This window comes from Candoia aspera, chromosome 15, assembly GCF_035149785.1.
Source record: "Candoia aspera isolate rCanAsp1 chromosome 15, rCanAsp1.hap2, whole genome shotgun sequence".
Lineage (NCBI taxonomy): Eukaryota > Metazoa > Chordata > Lepidosauria > Squamata > Boidae > Candoia > Candoia aspera.
Window position 1 is genome coordinate 5091201 of NC_086167.1, and position 19602 is coordinate 5110802.

General features: G+C 47.8%; 2 protein-coding genes across 4 annotated transcripts in view; one reads left to right on the plus strand and one right to left on the minus strand.

The window, feature by feature from the left end:
• GAS2L1 (growth arrest specific 2 like 1) overlaps window positions 1-19602 on the plus strand; it is a 338981-nt gene that overhangs the window by 92206 nt on the left and 227173 nt on the right. The window lies entirely within an intron of this gene.
• The window catches only part of AP1B1 (adaptor related protein complex 1 subunit beta 1), a 43150-nt gene that overhangs the window by 17226 nt on the left and 6322 nt on the right, over window positions 1-19602 (minus strand). For both annotated transcript variants that reach the window (XM_063315362.1, XM_063315363.1), the window contains exons 2-13: window positions 16711-16774; window positions 13791-13896; window positions 13094-13229; window positions 10766-11011; window positions 10026-10216; window positions 8374-8595; window positions 8035-8155; window positions 7460-7555; window positions 6064-6179; window positions 4226-4391; window positions 3388-3486; window positions 2154-2413 (exon numbers count right to left, since the gene is read on the minus strand). In XM_063315362.1, coding sequence (XP_063171432.1) covers window positions 2154-2413; window positions 3388-3486; window positions 4226-4391; window positions 6064-6179; window positions 7460-7555; window positions 8035-8155; window positions 8374-8595; window positions 10026-10216; window positions 10766-11011; window positions 13094-13229; window positions 13791-13896; window positions 16711-16747 — 1796 coding nt within the window. In that variant the 5' untranslated portion in view covers window positions 16748-16774. The remainder of the gene's footprint in view (window positions 1-2153; window positions 2414-3387; window positions 3487-4225; window positions 4392-6063; window positions 6180-7459; window positions 7556-8034; window positions 8156-8373; window positions 8596-10025; window positions 10217-10765; window positions 11012-13093; window positions 13230-13790; window positions 13897-16710; window positions 16775-19602) is intronic.

A 19602-nucleotide genomic window follows, 5' to 3' on the forward strand; every position in this document is an offset into this window, starting at 1 on the left:
GACACACATGCACACAGGGCACAAAAAACAGGTAATGTGGGCAGAACAGAAAGGGCTGCATGAGGAACAAGATCTGAGTTCAAATGCTCCCCCAACAATGAAGCTTGTGGGGTCATTGTGAACCCAACTCCCTGGCTGAGTTGATACCCTAGACCAGCCTTTCTCAACCTTTGATCCTGGAGGAACCCTTGAAATATTTTCCAGGCCTCGGGGAACCCCTGCACAGTCAGGCTCAAAGATAGGCCAGAAGTTCCAAAACTTATTATATTTGCTTCATGGGTAGGCCCGTATATATGCCTTAACAGTGTTCTTAAACTAAAAATCAAGAATGAAACTTACCTCTTTAATGTGAAGTTGCCCTAATTTGAAATAACTTTTTAAATAAACTGTGATCTCCCAGGGAACCCCTGGTGACCTCTCATGGAACCCGAGGGTGCCACAGAACCCTGGTAGAGAAACTCTGCCCTAGACTAAGCACTAAAAAATGACAATGGTTGGCTTTACCCAACAAGCTATGTTCAAGCAAATACATTACAATCTGACTGTGAACTGGCTCTTTTTTAAGTTGTTACCTAGCACAAAGCCTCTTGGGTTCTCCCAACCTTGTTTGGCAAACCCACAACGGCTGTGTTCACACAACAGGCTATGCCAAATACATGGGATGGTTTACTTAACACAACATGCCGGGACTAGAACAGGATTCCCAGCACACACTGCTCTACAAACTGTCCAGCCCCATTTTTAGCCCAAATAGAGCATTGTGTGAATGCAGCTGCTCTGTTTAAACTGCCTTCCAGCAGTTTCAAATCCTTTCTCCAAGCTCACCGTTTTTTCAGAAAAGCTTTTGAAGCAACATTTAAGCCTCTGTGGCCTTTTGAAATTAAGCCAAAGTACAAATACCAGACATCAATCGCCTCTGCCAAATGTGGCTTGTGTGTTTCAACACCCACTAATTCCTAGCCAGCACGATTCAAGCCCAATGCATCAAGGAACAGCTGATCAAACTGGATTTTCTAAAGAATTATACAAGCCAGGTTCCTAACTCACTTCTACAGGAAGAAAACCGTTCAGACAGCTTCCGTTGACCAATTATTGTGACCCCCTTTGATGGGCTGAGTTTTCCAAAGCCCAATCAGCCAACATGTAAGTTGGTTGGTTTTTACAATGCCATGAATCCAGCCACAGTGGCTTGTAATCCATGGCTTATGGCCTCTGATGGTTTGGAGTTTCAGCCAATTTCATTCAGCAAGCCACAGTAAAACAAACAACGGTTTTGTATGACATGTCAACCCAACTATGATGCGTCTAGTTAGTGAAGGAGCTCTAGGAGAGAGGAAACTTGAGTTTTAGTTTGCCTAAGATGTAGAAGCTCCATGGAGACCTTGAGACAGTCCCTCAAATGGGTGAGACCCAGGTTCTAGTCCCCCTTCAGCCAGGGAAGCTCCATGAGGGACCTGGGGACAATCACCCTTTCTCAACCCAAGAGCCACCATCGTGGAGTCATTAAGGATTGGACTACGAGTGGGGAGACCCAGGTTCTGGTCCCTCCACAGCCAGGGAAGCTCCATGAGGGACCTGGGGACAGTCACTCTACTCTCTCTCAACCTAAGAGCCATCATGGTGGAGTGGTTAAGGTGTTGGGAGTGGGGAGACCCAGGTTCTGGTCCCCCTCAGCCATAAAGACTCCCAAGATGACTTTGGCCAGTCCTTCTCTCTCAACCCAACAGGCAGAGAGATGTAAAGGTGTGAAGGTTTGGACTAAGAGGGGGAGACCCAGGTTCTGGTCCCTCCTCAGCCATGGCAGCTCCATGAAGGACCTGGGGACAGTCCCTCTCTCCACCCAAGAGCCACCATGGTGGAGTGATTAAGTGTTGGGCTGACAGTGGGGAGACCCAGGTTCTGGTCCCCCTTCAGCCATGGCAGCTCCATGAGGGACCTGGGGACAGTCCCTCTCTCCGCCCAAGAGCCACCATGGTGGAGTCATTAAGGAGCTTTACTAGGAGCAGGGCGAAGCTCCCTGGGGGACTTTGGGCCAGATGCTGTCTCTCAGCTCACCCCGCCTCACAGGGTTGCTGTTGTTGGGGAGAATCGGGAACCCTGGAACGCGAGTCAGGTAACCAATTAATCAACGGTGACTTCTGAGTCCGACTTACGAGCCCGTCCGGGGAGGGAGGCTTTTGTGGACAACGCCTCTGCTCCCCTCCACGAACGCACTTGGGGGCTTGTGATAGACCGAGGCCAGCGTGCCAATGTAGCAGATCAACTCGTCCAGCAGCGTGGGCTCGATCAGGTCCGTCTCCTCTGAAATGAGAGGCTTCTCGGCCAGGACCACTTCCTTGGCTGCCACAGGATCCGTGGAGAGCAGGCGCCAGTAGATGTAGCCCCGGTCCCTCAGGTCGGGGTTATCCGAATCCTACCAGGTTGGAAGGAAGGGAAGAGGACAACAGAGTTACCCCAGGGTTAAACGAGGTGGCTGGGCTCAGATGCTAAGCTGGGTCGGGCCAGGCTGGTCCCTGAATGGGAGATGAACAGGAAATCCCAGGACTGGAGGCCACAGGAAGTCAGAAACAGACAATGGCAAACCGTTTCTAGACTGGTCCTGAAAAAATGTGGTTATGCCCATGGAGTCACCAAAACTTGAGTCTGTTTTTCACCACTTGTCGAGGGCTTGAAAATCAAGGAGATAGTCAGGGTTGAGGAACATCCAAGACCAGAGAGTTGAAGGTGCAGGAGGTAGGGAAAAAGGTTAAGGGAGATTTTTTTCCCTTTTTCCCCACCAGAGTCTCTGGGAGTCAGGCAGATGATGATGGTGATGGTGATGAAGATGATTCTGGGTAGAGATGTAAATATTCCAACAGTAATTGAATCAGGGGAAAAGCTGCCTTCCCCAAGTTTTTTTTAATTAAAAAAAATCCACTCAGGATTTTTCAGTACCCATTATTTCTTGCCCTGAGCCCCTGTGAGAAAAGGAAAAACTCCATTTTCTCTGCCCACGCTGTGCCAATCCCCAGGCTAGGGAAAGTTCGGGCACTGATGGCTTGGGCAGTTCCTGAGCTGAAGCCCGTCCCTCCCAGTGTCCTGAGGCCAACCCAAAGAGCCAACATCACATGGGACTGAAGTTGAACTATGCATAGGTGAAACATCCCACCTACACTCTGGATTTCCCAGGCTCCCTCCACCCTCTCTTCTGGAGCCTTTGGCCTGATGAAGAGTCAGAGAACTGGGAAGCCTGCATTCAGCTTAGTTTTGCAAAAAAAAAGAGAAGAAGCCATTATTCAACACGGGGTTTCATTTTTCTCCTGCACAGACACAGCCCAGAGGGCTTTTGTCAGATTTTTCTGGCGGCTGCAAGGGGACCCTTTTGGCACGAGTGACAAAGAGCTGTACCTGCGTGGCCAAACTCAGCACTTGCTGCACCAGCTCCTGCGTCTCGGTGGGCTTTTTCAGAAAGAGCTTCACGATGGCCGTCAGCAACTGTAGCTGAACCTGGACGGGGGTGGGGGGGTCGGGGGGAGAAATGGTTCAGAGGTTAAAGGAAAGCGGCCGCTTTGTTTCTTGCTAAAGACTCAGCCAAAACCACAGCAGGTATTCGGATGGCGGCCAACCCCAAGCAGGAGACAAAGAGGGGGTTCTTGTGTACAAGTAGTCCTCGCTTAACAACCACAATTGGGACTGGTCACTAAGCAATGCAGTTGTTAAGCGAATCCAATCCAATTTTATGACCTTTTTATGGTGGTCGTTAAGCAAACCATGTGGTTCCCCATTGATTTTGCTTGCTGGAAGCCAGCTGGGAAGGTTGAAAATGGCGATCATGTGACGGCGGGATGCTGCAATGGTCATAAGCCAGATTTTTCAGTGCCGTTGTATGTCTGAACCTTCACTAAACAAGTGGTCATTAAGCAAGCACTCCCTGTATAAACAGATGGATGACCTTGTCCATCTGCTCTCCTCACTGAGATGCTGGCTGGGGAATTCTGGGAGTTGAAGTCCACCCATCTTAAAGTGGCCATGGTTGAGAAACCATGGCTTAGAGGCAGCATTTTTGGAAGTGCCAATGGAGCAACCTGGCCCACTACACAATCACACTCAGCACTGCAAGAAACCTGTGGGCAGAACACCCCTGGCAACATACTCCAGTGGCCTGGGGCACCCACCAATATCTGATGTCTAGAAAAAACTCATTGTTTCCCCCCCACCCTGGGCACCGCCAGCTCAGGCCCAGCACCTGGGTGCTTTCATCATGGAAGCCCTCCAGAAAACTCTCCAGCAGCTCATCCGCATTGTCAATGCGCTCGGCGTATTCTCCCACGATCCAGATCATGGCGGCCCGGGCTTCTGGTTCGTCGAGGGAGTCCAGGTTCTCGCACAAGGTGGCGATGACACTTTCATACCTAGGCGTGGGGGAAGATGATAGGAACCTCTGGTGCAGCAAAGGAGACCTCACAACCTGCAATCATTTGCTCTCAGACTGGTTCATGTTACAGGAGGCAGTTAGGTAAACAACCAGCCAGTTCACTGATCCACAGGAAGGGAGTTAAAAAGAAAATACAGGTAGTCCTCACTTAACGACCACAGTTGGGACTGGGATTTTGGTTGCTAAGTGAAGCAGTCATTAAGCAAATCCAACCTGATTTTATGACCTTTTTCGCAGCAGTCGTTAATCAAGCCACATTGTAGTTAAGCGAATCACATAGTTACACATTGATTTTGCTTGCTGGAAGCCGGCTGGGAAGGTCGAAAATGGCAATCGCATGACCATGGGATGCCGCGATGGTCATAAATGTGAACTGGTTGCCAAGTGCCCAAATTGTGATCACGTGATGCTGAAATGGTCCTAAATGTGAGGACCAGTCATAAGTCAGTTTTTCCAGCACCGTCATAAGTCTGAACCATCGCTAAATAACTGGCTGTTAAGCGAGGACTACCTGTAAAGATGTCACTGTCTTAATGCATTGGGGGAATATACTGGGAATAGATGGGAAGCGGTTCAGTTGTTGGAAATCTTGTAACCCAATACCTTTCTTCTCAAGAAACCTTGTTAAAGAAGACTGTATGAGAATCATGCTTGAACAGAGTCACTTGGGCTTCAGGCAGTTGCCAAGAGCCTGGAGGATCCCCAGGAGACCCCTGAGCACAAAACAAGGGATCCCCTTTTGAAGGTAAACAGCGCCCTTGATGTTTTGTGCATCCCTATACTTTAAAGCGGGGTTTCCCAACCCCATCATGCTGGCTGGGGAATTCTGGGAGTTGAAGTCCACAGGTCTTAAAATGGCCAAGGTTGAGAAAGACTCCTTTAAACCAGTAAGGTTGGAATCACAGGATATAGATTTCATATGCCGCCCTCCCACCCACCACCCCATTCCTATGCATCATCTTTCATGGAGGACACAGTTATCGCACAGGCATCAGCTTCCTCTGGAATGGGGCATCTATAGAACTCAGCTGTCCTGCTTGGGAATGTCTCAAAGCCCCGAGAACTCTAGAACACTTGAAATCTCAGGTCTGTGCTAGTCCAAATATGCAGGTGGACTCAATTTAGAAAAATACCTGTATGTCCAACGGAAAATAAAAATCTATTCCGGGATTGGAAGACTGAGGAAGCTACATGTGAGGCCCAGCATAACTTTATTTTGTTTTGAATGCCTTTTTTTTTTAATCCGTTCAATCAGGTCTGATTCTCTGAGACTGCCTGGACAAGTCCCTGCAGTTTCCTTGGCAAGGTTTTTCGGAAATGGCTTGCCATTGCTTCCTAGGGCTGAGAGAGAGGGGCTGGCCCAGGGTCACCCAGCTGGCTTCGTGCCTAAGGCAGGACTAGAACTCCCAGCCTCCCAGTTTCTAGCCTGGTGCCTTAACCACGACACCAAACAGGCTCTCTTGAATGCCTTAACATTCTGCAAAATTGGCTAAGGAAGATCCCATAACAACCCTACCCACGTCTGCTTTCCAACAAGCAGATCCTGATCCCCAATTTTGCTAAAGGGAGTCAGGTGCAGCATCCAGGACTCGGCTTAAATTCTTAGCAAGTTCACAGCCACAGCTGCTCAGCCCAGAGAGTTCTCGTACTTGTTTGGGTACTTGCGAAAAATGTCCTTGATGACCACAATAGCTTCCTGCACCACATAGTTGACCTTGGTCTGGATGAGATCCAGCAACGTGCTGACACAGCGCTCCGCTGATTGCTGAAATGGGGAAAGAAAGAGAGGGAGAAACGGTCTGGGTCAGCCAGAAGTTGGAGAATGCTCCAATCGCTAACAGAAGGGGAAAGCGAAGAACACCTCTGCTATCTTGTGGCAAGAGCTCTGCTGGGGGTGGCTGGGGAATTCTGGGAGTTGAAGTCCACCCATCTTAAAGTGGCCAGTTTTGAGAAACACCGATCTAAGCCATGCTTCACAAACCACAATGATTATGTTCACGCCTTGCGCTCTGCCCACACCAAACAAACTACCTTATTGGCTTAGGGTGCTGTGTGGACTGATATTAACAAAAGCTGCCTCTGCTTAGCTTTCTGAGATTGGCCAAGATCAGCTAGAAGAAACATCTCTCTTCGGCTGAACTGCTGATTTCATGAACGTGCCTTCAGACCGTTCGTTCCCGGTTTGTGCCTGACTTTGATTTTCTCTCCCTCAAATCAAGCCCACTTCCTGGTGACTCCATGGACGCGCCCATGTTATTTTGGTGCAATAACATAAAAGTACTTTCCCCCTGTCTTCTTACAGGATGTCTTTCCAACGCCCCCCACCCTCCAACCTGTGCCTGCAGGACTTCCTAGAACTTCTCACCCAAGTTGTAAACGAGGCCCCATCATGCTCAGCCTTTTTGAAATCAGCCAAGATTGGCTGATGGCTACCACTTCCTTAGCTCAAAAGGATAAGAAAAACTCTAACTAAAACTAGTTGAGCATCTGTAATGATATACGGGAAAGACCTTGGGAGATGCAGTGAAGAGACGCTGGCAAGGGAATGATCAGATAAGAGACAGCTTAGCCCACAGCTGGATAGTGGGTGGGGCAAGAGGCTCAGAAGGGACCCTCCCGAGTTTCTTGGGCTGTGAAGGAGATGGGGGAAGTTTGTACTTTCCGATTTGCAGGATTCTGTCAATGCAGCTTTACAATAAAGTGGAATGAGCTCATCTGGTCGTATTTCCTGTCTGGTCTACCTGGTAAGGCTGGCATCAATCTTGCAAGTATAAAAGTACAGTTCTCCCCCGTGTCTCCTTTAGAGCCCTAGAAACTAGGGAGGGTCCCTTCTGAGCCACTTGCCCTGCCCACTCTCCAGCTGCCGGCTACGCCCTCGCTTATCTGACCGTTCCCTTGGCAGCGTCTTTTCGCCCAGTCTCCCAAGGTCTTTCCCACATACCATTAGGACATCTGTCAAACAGATAGTGTGCAGCCTTCCAGAAAACTATTAATTATCATTATGATTCATTATTCAGATGCATCTTCTATCTTGTTGAGGCTCACCTCCACCTTAATGGCGCATCGGCCGATGGCCCGGACAGCTTTCCGCACAAAATCCACATCTACTTCTGTTGCGTATTCCTTTAACTCTGCAAGCACCTGCGAGGGAAGAGAGAGGGGAACAAGACTGGAAGGGTTAATGCAAACACAGGAACTCCTCCCTCCAAGGGGGAATGTGGGAATTCAGGTAAGGAAGCAAAAACACATCCTTTTGGAAACCTGAGGAAGTGTGAGCATGTGGGGCGAGTTCGAGATTTGCAAAAGGATCCAAAAAACAAAGATTCAGACAAATGCTGAGCTCTTCCTCTTATGAGCCAACAAAACACTGCCTGCTTTTGTTGCAAGTCTGATTTTTTCCTTCTTAATAAGAAGGAACATTCTTCTGAGGGAGAGAGACAGGGATAAATAAAAAATAAATATGCAGGGGCCCAGTGTGTTAGTGGGGTAATCCCTGAAGGGCATCCCAACCCTGCCTTTGTTTATCAAAACTCCGGAAGCTCTCAAACTTCTGGCAGGATCCTTGATGGGTTTTGGAGCTGCAGGGGAGGCAGGCAAAAGTTTTGCTTTAGAAACTTTACCTGTGCGATGTTCGCCTGGGAAGCCAGGCGGATCATAATGTCCAGCTTCTCCAGCTTGACATAGATGGGGTCGTTGTACTTCACAAAGAAGACTTTCATCTCGTGCTTGAGGATCTCAGGCCTGGGGACGGGAAATACGGGGGAAAGGAAAGAAGGGAATAATGAACCACGAGAGCCGGGTCAGGACGCTCTAAAGCAGTGACTTTCAAACGTGGAGACTTCAAGAACGCGGGTCTAAAGGCTCAAAGTGGCCTATGGAGAGAAAGCGTTTCCCAGCTAGTCCAGGGTTGGGAGGCTCACCCCTTCCCACCCCTTCCCAGGCGTGCTGGAGGAAGTCACCTTTTTTGCACAATCAGGTTGATGTTCCGGAGAGCCACGTACTGCAGCTCCGGTTCGGCTGAGAGCAGCGTGACCAGAGGGGGCGCCAGTTTCTTCAGCAAAGTCCCGTAATAATCCAGATCTTTTGAGAGCATCTCGGTGAACTTCATCAGCACCTTCACGGCCGAAAGGACCACGGCAGAGTTGGCGTGGGACAGCCGGGGGGTCACCCGCTCACAGATGCTGAAAAAGCAAAGCAGGGTCAATGCTCTCTACCAACTCAGAGCTCCAAAGAGCAGCAGGTCCAGCTTTGCTGCAGATTACCATTGTTTGTTTATTTATTTATTTCCCATCTTTTTGATATACAGGTAGTCCTTGCTTAATCACCGTTCGTTTAGCGACAGTTTGGACTTACGATGGTGCTGAAAAAAACGACTTATGGCTGATCCTTGCACTTACGACTGTTGCGGCATCCCTGCGGTCATGATTTGGGCACTTGGCAACTGGTTCGCATTTACGACTGTCATAGCATCCCGCGGTCATGTGATTGCCATTTTTGACTTTGCCAGCCAGCTTCCAGCAGGCAAAATCAATGAGGAACTGTGTGATTTGCTTCACGGCCATGTGGTTTGCTTAACAGCTGCGGTGATTCACTTAATAGCCACCACAAAAAAGGTCGCAAAATCAGGTTAGATTTGCTTAATGACTGCTTCGCTTAGCAATGGAAATTGCAATCCCAATTGTGATAGTTAAGTGAGGACTACCTGTATAACTCAAGGTGGCAAACATACCTGATACTCCTGCCTCCTGTGTTCCCCACAACAACAACCCTGTGAGGTGGGTTTATCCATTGCCAAATGGGTAGGAGGAGGTCAAAAGAGGTAAGTGTGAAGGATCGTGCTTGGGCTGTGGAGCAGCGTTCAAAAAAGGGGGTGGAGGCATACCAAAGAATGGGCAGAGCCAAGGCCCAAACAAAATCTGATCTCATTCAAACACGATTATTGCTTGCTTGCTTGCTTTTCTATCCTGCCTTTATTATTTTTACAAATAACTCAAGGCGAGGAACATAGCTCATACTCCTTCCTCCTCCTATTTTCCTCACAACAACCCTGCGAGGTGAGCTGGACTGAGAAAGAGGGACCAGCCCAAGGTCACCCAGCCAGCTTTCAGGCCTGAGGCGGGACTAGAACTCTCCTACCACGCCTGATTGGCTCTTGGGCTGAGAGAGAGGGACTGGCCCAAGGTCACCCAGCCGGCTTTCAGGCCTAAGGCAGGACTAGAACTCTCAGCCTCCTGGATTCTAGCCCGTTGCCTTAACCACTAGACCAAACTGGCTCTCTTACTTCCTGTATATTTCAGAATCCTCCCTCCTCCGTTGCAAGCACAATTCTCTCTCAAAGCAGGCCCCCGAGTTTTGCAAAAATAACGTGTGTGGGGGGACCATTATTATCCAAAGGTTTTTTTCCCCCACATTATGTTTTCACAGTGACGTAGCCCAGTAACTTTATGTATCGGTGAGGGTCAGCCATGCTGGCTTTGTTGGGAAGGGACTGAAAAGGTGTGAATTTTGAAAAGCTCCAACTGGGCACCCGAGCAAGGAACAGGCACTTCGCATCAGGGCCCTTCTCCTTGCATGGTGGATTTGAGCAAGCGAGCCAAGCCGCAGCTTCTACCTCTGAGCCTCACGGTCGTCCTTGGGCATGTAGTTGGCCAGGCAGTCTAAGATGAAGATCTGCCCCCATTCTGTGCATTCATTCAGAGCCGTCAGCAGCTTGTTGATGGACTGTGGGTTCAAGTCGAGCAGGTTGCTGCTGGGGTGCGACTCTGCAATCTCCGAGAGGGCCGCAACTGCATTTGCAACCACCTAAGTAAAAGGGAAGAACCTTGAACGGAGCCCCCAACAAACCCTGGTTAGAACAAACAACAGCTTAGCATGATGGATGTAATGGCCTGTGAAGATGTCCTTGAGAAACAGGAGGAGGAGGAAGAGGAGCAGCAGACTAGGCAACAGTTAGATAAGAGGCGGCTTAGCCCACAGAAGCAATGGGAGTGTGGTAAGCGTCTCAGAAAAGACCCTCCCTAGTTTCTTGGATTGTAAAGTCAAGGGGGGAGATGAACTTTCAGACATCAATCTTGCCTTTACAGTCCAAGAAACTAGGGAGGGTCCCTTCTGAGGAGCTTTCCAGGGAGGGTGGGAGGGAGAAACTAGGGAGGGTCCCTTCTGAGATGCTTTCCACTCCTCCGTTCCTGCTGTGGGCTCAGCTGCCTCTTATCTGACCACTGACTAATCTGTGGCTCCTCCTGTCTCCCAAGGACATTCTCACCGACCACGACAACACAGAAATCCAGCCAAAGATGTCAGCACCTTGGCGAAAAGGAGGACATTATCTCGGCTCCAAAAGAGGGTAATTACCATCGGGTTGGAGTCTGAAATGAGATCTTTCAAGGTATCCAGGAACCCCTGGTCCTCCACCAGCTGTGCATTGATGTCGTGAAGCTTCGCGACGCAGACCGCCGCCGTCTTGCGCACGTAAGGGTCCTCATCCTTCAGGCATTTCCGTAACGGCTCGCAAAGATACTCGGTTATCTTGTCAACTCGGATGCAACCCATCGTGCGCACGGCCAGGGCTCGGATGAGGGGGTTTGGATCTTCGCAGTCCTAGAGGAAAGTAGAGAGGCAGGGAGGTCATCCTGCCTGATGGGCAAGCAACACAGCAGCAGTGGTTGATAAGAGAGAGAAAAGACCAAAGGTGGCTGCTCTGTAACCTACCAGCTGCAAGCTTCTCAATTTTGAGGGAAGGGACCCGCTCCCAGCCCAATCACGGGAAAGCTGCTAGAAGAAAATCAAACCGTTTCTGCCCTAATACATTAGGGGATCAACTGGTTTGGAAGGGGGAATCGTCCAGCAGCTGGAATTCTTGTAACTTCATCCTATTCGTATCAACAAATCTTGTTAAAGAAAGAGAAGTCTTGACAATATTGCTTGGTAGAGAAATAATGTTACTAAATGTAGTAATAGCAAGAGATTAACTTTTGTGTACTTTTATATCTGTGTTAGAAGCCACCTGTCTTACACGTTTTGCTGTCTATTCCTGCACTGTTTTAGTTTTTCTTGTTTCTTTAGACTTGTATTCTATCTGTCCTATATTCTGTATTTTGTGTTTTAATTTTATCTTGAAAATTAATAAAGCTTTAAAAAAAATGAAAATATTGCTTGGGAAGAATCACTTCTGGTTTGAGGTATTATAGAAGGAAAGCCGTGTTAATCTATGGTGGTCAAAAAATCAGAAGTCTGGTAGCCCCTTTTCTGACTACAGATTAATATAGTTAACATGGTTAATGATCACTCATTCAGCGACCGTTTGAAGTTATGACGGTGCTGAATGAGGGGACTTACGACTGGTTCTCGAAGTTCCAGCCATCCCGGCACTCTCGGGATCACATGATCGCAATCTGGGCGCTTGGCAACCAGGGTCACATGATCACCATTTGCGACCTTCCCTGCCAGCTTCCTACAAGCAAAGCCAATGGGGAAGCCGGCAGGGAAGGTCGCAAGTCGCTCCGGTAAGTTGCTTGCACACTCCCCCGCCTGGTAGCAGCTGCTTACCTGCCAGCTGGCCTTCTTGCAAGCCACCTGGGACTCGCTTAACGACCCGCAACCCTCATTTAACGACAGCAATGAGGACTGCCATCACTAAACAATGTGGTCACATGAGATTGCACTTTATGACCACACCGTGGGGCGATGGAAATTACCAATCCCAAGGATGGAAAGATTTGATGCTACCCACCATGGTCTAATGGTTGCTGAAATTGACAGATCTTGCTAAGATGGATGAACTAACGCCTTTGATTAGAGAAGACAGTATCTACGTTTATTGGCGACTGGAAACCTCTTATGGACTTTTTGCATAAAAATGAAAAAAATGAACTTGTGATTTATGGCTTTAATGATTAGACAGGATAGATGATAGAAAGAAGAGAATCATGATGTAACTTTAGAGAGAGACTAAAATATAATTGTACTGCTATAAAGAATATCGGAAGCCTCTTCTTTGTATCTTTTTTCTTCCATTTCTATTTTTCTTTTACTTTTCTCCTTTCTTGCACTTTTAGCTTTCTCTTTGATTTTTCTTTTTTCTTCCTTACTTTATATCAGTTTGTATTAGCTTTTATCTTCCTTTTTAATGGTTTTAAGAGAGGGAGGGAGGGAGGGGAAATTCTGGTCCCAATTCCTGTCGTCAGCCAAGGACTACCTGTAGCACCTTTTATTAAAAAATGGGCTTCTGCCTTTTGATAAAATGTGTTAGTCAGAAAAAGGAGCTGCTAGACTTCTGGTTGAAGCAGCTGCCAAAGACAGTGAAGGCTGCAGGTTCAAGCATCTTCAAATAACAGTTCCTCTTTCTCATTCTTTTTTTAATAGACCCTAAATTTAATGCTCTAAAGTAGACTTCCTGGCCAAGTGGTTTGGTTTCAACTCCCAAGCAGCATGGCCCACCCATCTGAAATGTATTATGGAACAGAAAGACAGTTTAGGTTTCAGCTGATGTGGCACATCGCATCAACCCTCGGCAGTCATGAACTTAACAGGACATAAAGGAGAGTCTACCATGGGTTCTACCCCAGAACGGGCCTTTTGGGGGAAGTTTGCTGACTTCGGTGGCTCCCCAAAAGCGCATGGAGAACACCTCACCTGGCTGCCATCCAGCACCACTCAGCCAAAAGGCACAGCCCCACTCACCTTGACAAACGTGTTGACGGCCATGATGGCCATGTCTGGCTGACTCTTGGCGTAGTTCATCAGATACAAGTAAACCAGCTTCTTCAGCTCCAGGTTGTCTGTCTGCATGCAGTTCACCACGTCTGGGAAAAGAGCGCTGAAGGAGAAACGGAAGCTGTGTTGAGGGGCCGTGCTTGTGTCTGAGACCAAGGCTGCTGACCAATGACCCAGAGAAACTGAAGACCAGATTTAGCACCCCCCACCAAGCCCAAAGTATGTTTGGCAATGAAGCACACATACAATGGGAAGAAAGCCCAGTGGTCTGAAGCCTTGCCCAGGAGAAGGAGCCAAGGAGCTACCAACAAGACAGTAGGTGCTGATGTTTCTAGTCCTTCAGGGATGTTTTTTGTATTATCCTTGTCTGTAATAACTGACCCACCAAGAAACCAGCATGGACTGGAAAGAATGCTTGGGTATATTCTAAGGGAGCCTACCCACCATCTGCTACACTCAAATATATCAGGGCTGCAGTACCAGATTTCTCTGCCAATATGGGCAGTGAGGATCAGTGATAGTTAGCTGTTCTACCCCCCCCCCCCAGTGATCAAACTAAAATCAAGATCAGGGAGCAAGATAAAACAAGCTTCTTGTGTGCTGAAATTAAATATATAGGGAGAGACTCCAGCTTGGGTCCTTACACCCTTTAAGGACAACATACCTGACATCTTTGCCCACTGTCATGGACGCAATCACTTTTTTGACAGCCTCCTTCTTTTTCTCTTTCTTGTCACTGTTCAGTTCCGCCTTCAGTTCAAATATTTCCCCTGGAGAGGAATTGAGATTTGCAAAGAACACAGCACAGACCTGCCATGGACCTTTTCACTAGCAAAGCCCGGCACTCAGAATGAAGCTAAGAGGGCTGATTTAATCAAGCATGTGGCAATTCTATAATTCAGGTTTTCAGAGACAGCTGCTGTGGTTGAAAGAAGGCCCAGAGGAAGAGACCTAGGGGTGGGGAGCATAAATCCACTTTCATACTGACTCACAGAACAACAAAAGGAGAAAATAACAGAACAGACTCTTAAATAAGTCCCTGAAATCTCTCTGAGGCCAAGGGCTGCGCTTGGCTGAAATCAGTGTCAGCCAAATTAAAATTGAATTCTAATCCAAAATTAATTTAAACACCCTCAATGTGATTCTCCAATAATATCTCCCTTCTGCACCATTCAGAATGGCAATTTGTGTTTCTGGCCACCAGTTATGTCCCTATTGAAAAGTCAACACAGCCAGACCATGTACAAATCACAAATCATTAACTTACTGAAAATTCAAAACAAAGGTCATATTTTTTTTTTAAAAAGTGGCCCAGGATGATGGATTGATTTATCAGATTTATATCCTGCCTTTTGAAAGGAAGTTCAGGTGGCTTACATCAGTGTTTTTCAAACCTGGCAACTTTAAGATTCAGTGGACTTCATTTCCCAGGATTCCCTAGCCAACGTGGAGAAAATCCAAGTTGTGGATTTTCACTCAGGCCTGGAGGTTGAGTAAGCCCAACATGGTTATTTTCCTTAAGATGATCTGTGCTTGTATGGACTGGATCACATTGTCCTTGGGTGCCATTATGTCATTGTGTTACTTGTAACTATTGTTGGTTTTAATCCTTTGTCTGCCTTCCAGAATTGCAACAGCTATATGAACAGATATATAAATCCATCTAATAATCTCAACTGAATTTGCCACAATCCCATTCTCCAAGTATATGGTAGCCACAAGTATACTAGCCACACAACAGCCTCCCTCTGTCTGCTTAGAGCAGTGTTTCTCAACCTTGGCTGCTTTAAGATGCGTGGACTTCAACTCCCAGAATTCCATGCTGGCTGGGGAATTCTGGGAGTTGAAGTCCACACATCTTAAAGTTGCTGTCCTGTTCAGACCACACACCAAACCAATCCTCAATAAAACTCTTTCTTAAGAACTATTTACAATCAGTAAGTCCTTGGAATAAGGAGACTGGAGTAATTAAGACTAGACAATGTAGCAAGGCAGCACTAGGTATTATCCGGAAGTGAGACTGGATCCAAATGGAACACAAGGACTGGAGGCAGCAGATCTTGAACTGGAATAAACATGGAACAACATGACACCGGATGGCTGGCTCAATGGATCTGGATGCAGGCTATGATCAGCGAACCAACATACGTGGAATCTCGGACACAGGACTCGAACTCAGAGCAAGGCTGGACTCGGCTGGAATCACCGGACTGGACTGGACCTCTGAAGAAGACGAGTTGGAGCAAGACTTGGAACTTAGCACTGGGCTAGACTTGGCTGGAAGCCCCGGACTAGGCTGGATTCGCTGGGCAGGAGACGTGGAGCAAGGCTTGGAACTTGGAACTAGGCTGGACTCGGCTGGAAGCCCCATGTGTGCCACGAACTCAGATCCTGAGCAAGGCAAGCAACAACCCCCAAATATCGCAGGGGTTTGTGAAGAGCGGTTGCGGTAAACTGCTGACAGGCGGCAGAGCGAAAAACCCTCAGCTCGGTCGCGCTGCTGAAGACAGTGTGAGCTCTCGAAGCTGGAGGCAAGGCGCTGGCTGCCAGGCTCAGGCGACGCTGCTTCCTCAAATGCAGCGGGTGCGAAGACCCCTTCCTCAGAATTCAAGTCTGGAGCTGCTGCCTCTTGATGCTGCTTCTGATGCCGGTAGGGAGCCTTCTTCTGACGCTGCAGGTCTAGAGGATCGGTTGACTCCGGCAGCATGCTCTCTGCGCGGCTGCCTTTTATCCATTCCTTGGCGCGCTCGGAGTCTCCTGCAGCCAATTGGGCTGGCTTCTCCTGCGAGCACTTTTCAGCACGTCTCTGGCGCGCACTGATTGGCGTATTCAAATCCCCCTCCGGATCTCGCCCAAATGGCGTCGTGGATTCTTCCCACTCTACTGAGTCATGCTGGAGTTTCCAATTCTAGCCTGGTTAAGTTTCCAACTCCTCCTCTGACTCAGAAAGTGGAACTAAATCCGAGCCAGAAGCAGGCCTGGTCCTGACCGTTGCTACAGTCGAAAAACACTGACCTAAACTATGAATTTTACCTCTGAGCTGTTGTTATCGTCACAATCCTAAAAACTTGAACTCGATATAAGGCGGCACCGCATGGCTACAGATAAGTATTTGCTTGTAAGGGCACTTCTCTCAGTCCACCCATAGAAAAAACACATTCCAGGGAGAAAGGTTGGCTGGAACACTTCTCCCTGGTGCGCTAGATTTCTAAATGTAGGGAATTATTATTAGAGAGTTTAACCCACAGGATTCCCTTCCTCCAACGGTCTGAAATTATACCATCCAGAAAAATGTGAACCTGTCACTTGTCCTCTGTCCAACCCAGGGCTCAGGTGGAGCTCCACCACTCAGGCTGCATTTACACGTGTGTAACTCTAAACCCAGATTAACCAAGCAAAGCAGTCATGTCCACCTTACGTACGACACCCCAGTAAATAAAGCATTTTGGGACTTACTGTGATGGCTTGGTTCACTCCACATGCTAAGGCCACCCTCACCCCGTTTCATCCTAGACTTTTGTGTTGTGTGAATTCAGCCTCATCTCCACCTGGAGCAGCACAACCGACCCCACGTGCCGCATTACCTTTTTTGGTGGTGGTGAAATACTTGGAGTCAGTCATTTTGATTTCTGGTTGGTTGGGTCACCTCTGGAAAAGAAAAAGAGAGTGAAAGAGATTTAAGCTGGAAAAAGAGGCCAGAGATTTAAGAACTGGGTAATTCTGGAGGATTAGCAGCAGCAGAAGGGAAATCAAGAAAAGGGCAAATGTACTTCTTCCTGCAGGATAGAGGAAGGGAGGGAGGAAGGAGAAGGGAGGAAGGAAGAGTGGGGGAGGAAAGGAAAGGACAGTGTGGGGAGGAAGAGAAGAAAACAAGAGAGTGAAAAACATGCCTTTCGCAGGTCTTATCTGGAACTTTCAGAAACGCTTTATGGTTAATTTTCCTGCGGAAGAGGCTCCGGCAAGCCTAAGCCTAATCTTGCTCACTGCTGGTCTACAGAGGGTGTGGAATGAAATCTCCCAGAAGGTCAAACTGGATAAAACAACAGCCAGTCCCACTATTTTGCTTTTCTCAACGTCGCAGGACAGCCCCACCTAACGGCTTGGGCAAGGAAACTAACAGGAAAGGGAGCGTTTAGCAGCAGCCTCAGGAGCGTGTGCGATCCCCAGAAGGAAGTGGCAACTTGAGGCTTGCACCATGCATTGACTGTCATGGGATATCACAAGGTTCCCTCGCTCAGAACAGGCTATGTTGCCCAGCACTATCTATGACCACGTTCCCCATCCTGGTGTCCTCCAGATGTGCTGACCTGGCAATTCCACTAATTAATTAAAGACAGATTCTTTTACTCGGAGAATCTGGGATCCAAACTCTGGCCCTTCTGAACACAAAATATTTGGCCTCTCCCCGAGCTCTTTCCATCCAGATCAAGTAGAGGGAGTAACGTTTCTGTCTCTCTCTTTCCCGCCGTTAGACTCAGATAATTACGTCAAGTGCAAAGCCACACAGTCATTAAATGGGTTCTCACCAAGCCATGGCTTACTCCAGTGCTTCTCCATCTCAGTGACTTTAAGACCTGTGGACTTCAACTCCCAGCATTCCCCAGCCAGAGAAGTCTGGGTCCATGCTAACTGGAGGAATGCTGGGAGTTGAAGTCCAGACATCTTAAAGTTGCTGAGCTTGAGAAACACCAGGCTAAACAGAAGGAAGAATGTGGCTATTTACCTTTCCTCTGTAGCTTCTTGAGCTTCTTGAGGTTGCACAGCCCTTGGGGGTGCAACTGGTCAGACCTGTTTTTGCACGAAAAATGCTCCTGTCAAGGTAAGAATGCCACCAAATTCAATCCTGTTCCTCTGATGTAAACTTAGCCTGTTCCAGCTTTCCCAACAGCCTTACCAGCTAGGGAGGATGACAACAGTAGTGTAAAGAAGTCCCACTCCTCTTCTTCCCCAGTTTTGAGCTCCTGCAGGACAGGGACCTTCTGGTTCACTTATGAAACCCTCAAGCACCACGATGCCAAGACTCTGAGAGCAATGGCCAACATGGCAGGAGGCATAAATGCAGGCACTGCCCTGGTATGCAACTGTTCCTTCTCCCAAACTGTCATCAGTGAATAAGGAAGCCTGGAAGCAGACTGGTTCAAGATTTTCAGAACGGCATTTCTGCAACAACGCTCTGCTCAGGTCTGCTTGCGGACCAGAGACTGCCCAGTCGGACTCAAGTGTAGCCCTTCCAAATCACTTCCTGTTCCTCCTTTTGCAACCAAGCGTTGGTTGGGATGCTCCTGGGAGATCAATCCACATTTATTCTCCAAAGTGGACCTGGGGCAGAGGCTAAGAGGAAGGAGCTTGAGTTTGTTCAGGGATGTCATCTGACATCCACACTACTTTGAAGGTTTCCCCACTGAAAAAAACAGCCTCGCTGAGAATTTAATTGCATGAAATGACGTTTGTTGTATTGTCTGCAGCCGAGTTTTCATTCCCCATGTAAACCCTCTGCTCGTTTTCCAGATTTACTGTCCATCCATTTCTAGCTTGCTGAGCTTGTGCTACAAGAATATAAGAGGAGGATAAATTGTGGAGATCTTTACTCCCTTCCTCTATCTGCAAGGTGCAAAGTGACATGAGCAGAATTCAAAGTACCAGAAGCAGGTTCATCCCTTAAGTGAAATTTCTCAGCACCCAATCATGTCACCATCCACATGCTGCTGAACCACTGTGAAGTTCCTACAGGGTTGCACCCTCTTGTAATCTTAACGTTTTGGGAATTTGGGGAGCTGAAATCCCAACGCATCTGGAGATTGACTGTTTGGAAAGACTGCTTGCAGACAACTTCACTTTTGCAGTGAAGAGTTCACAATTTATCTGGGCCACCGGGCTGCATCTAAAAAGGAAGCAGGACTTTCTGATAGAATTGCAAGGACATACACTAGAGGACGGCTTTGCCAAGTTTAGAGCTGGGAGAGAAGAGCTAGGATGCAGTACTGCTGATTTTGCAATGAGGTGGAAAGAAACTCCACACTCCCATGAAACTCACACTCAGAGGAAGCTGAACTTGCTAAAAAAAAAAAAAGGAGATAAGCAGATGTCTCCCTTCAAGAGAAAATTGGAAGGAAGCAGCTCTCTTGAGAATTGGAATATAGGTAAAAGTAAGGTTACCAGATTTGGGCTGCAGAGCTCTAGATTATCACTAGATGGCAGCAAAGGGACACAGAAGAGATTCTCCTTGTTGCCAACTAGTGCTTATCTGGGTTTCTGCAGCCCAGATGTGGTAGCTTAGTATAAGGAATCTACTTTGCTTCCTTCCAAACATTGTAGATCTGGAAGTTCAGCAACTTATAAGATGTAAATTAACTCACATATGACTTTTCCGTGAAATTCTTCATACTGGTCTTAACACCAGGACGTAAAAAATCAGAAGTCATAAGGCAGACTTCTGATTTCTCTGCGATCAGAAAGACTGAAAATCTCTGATGCTC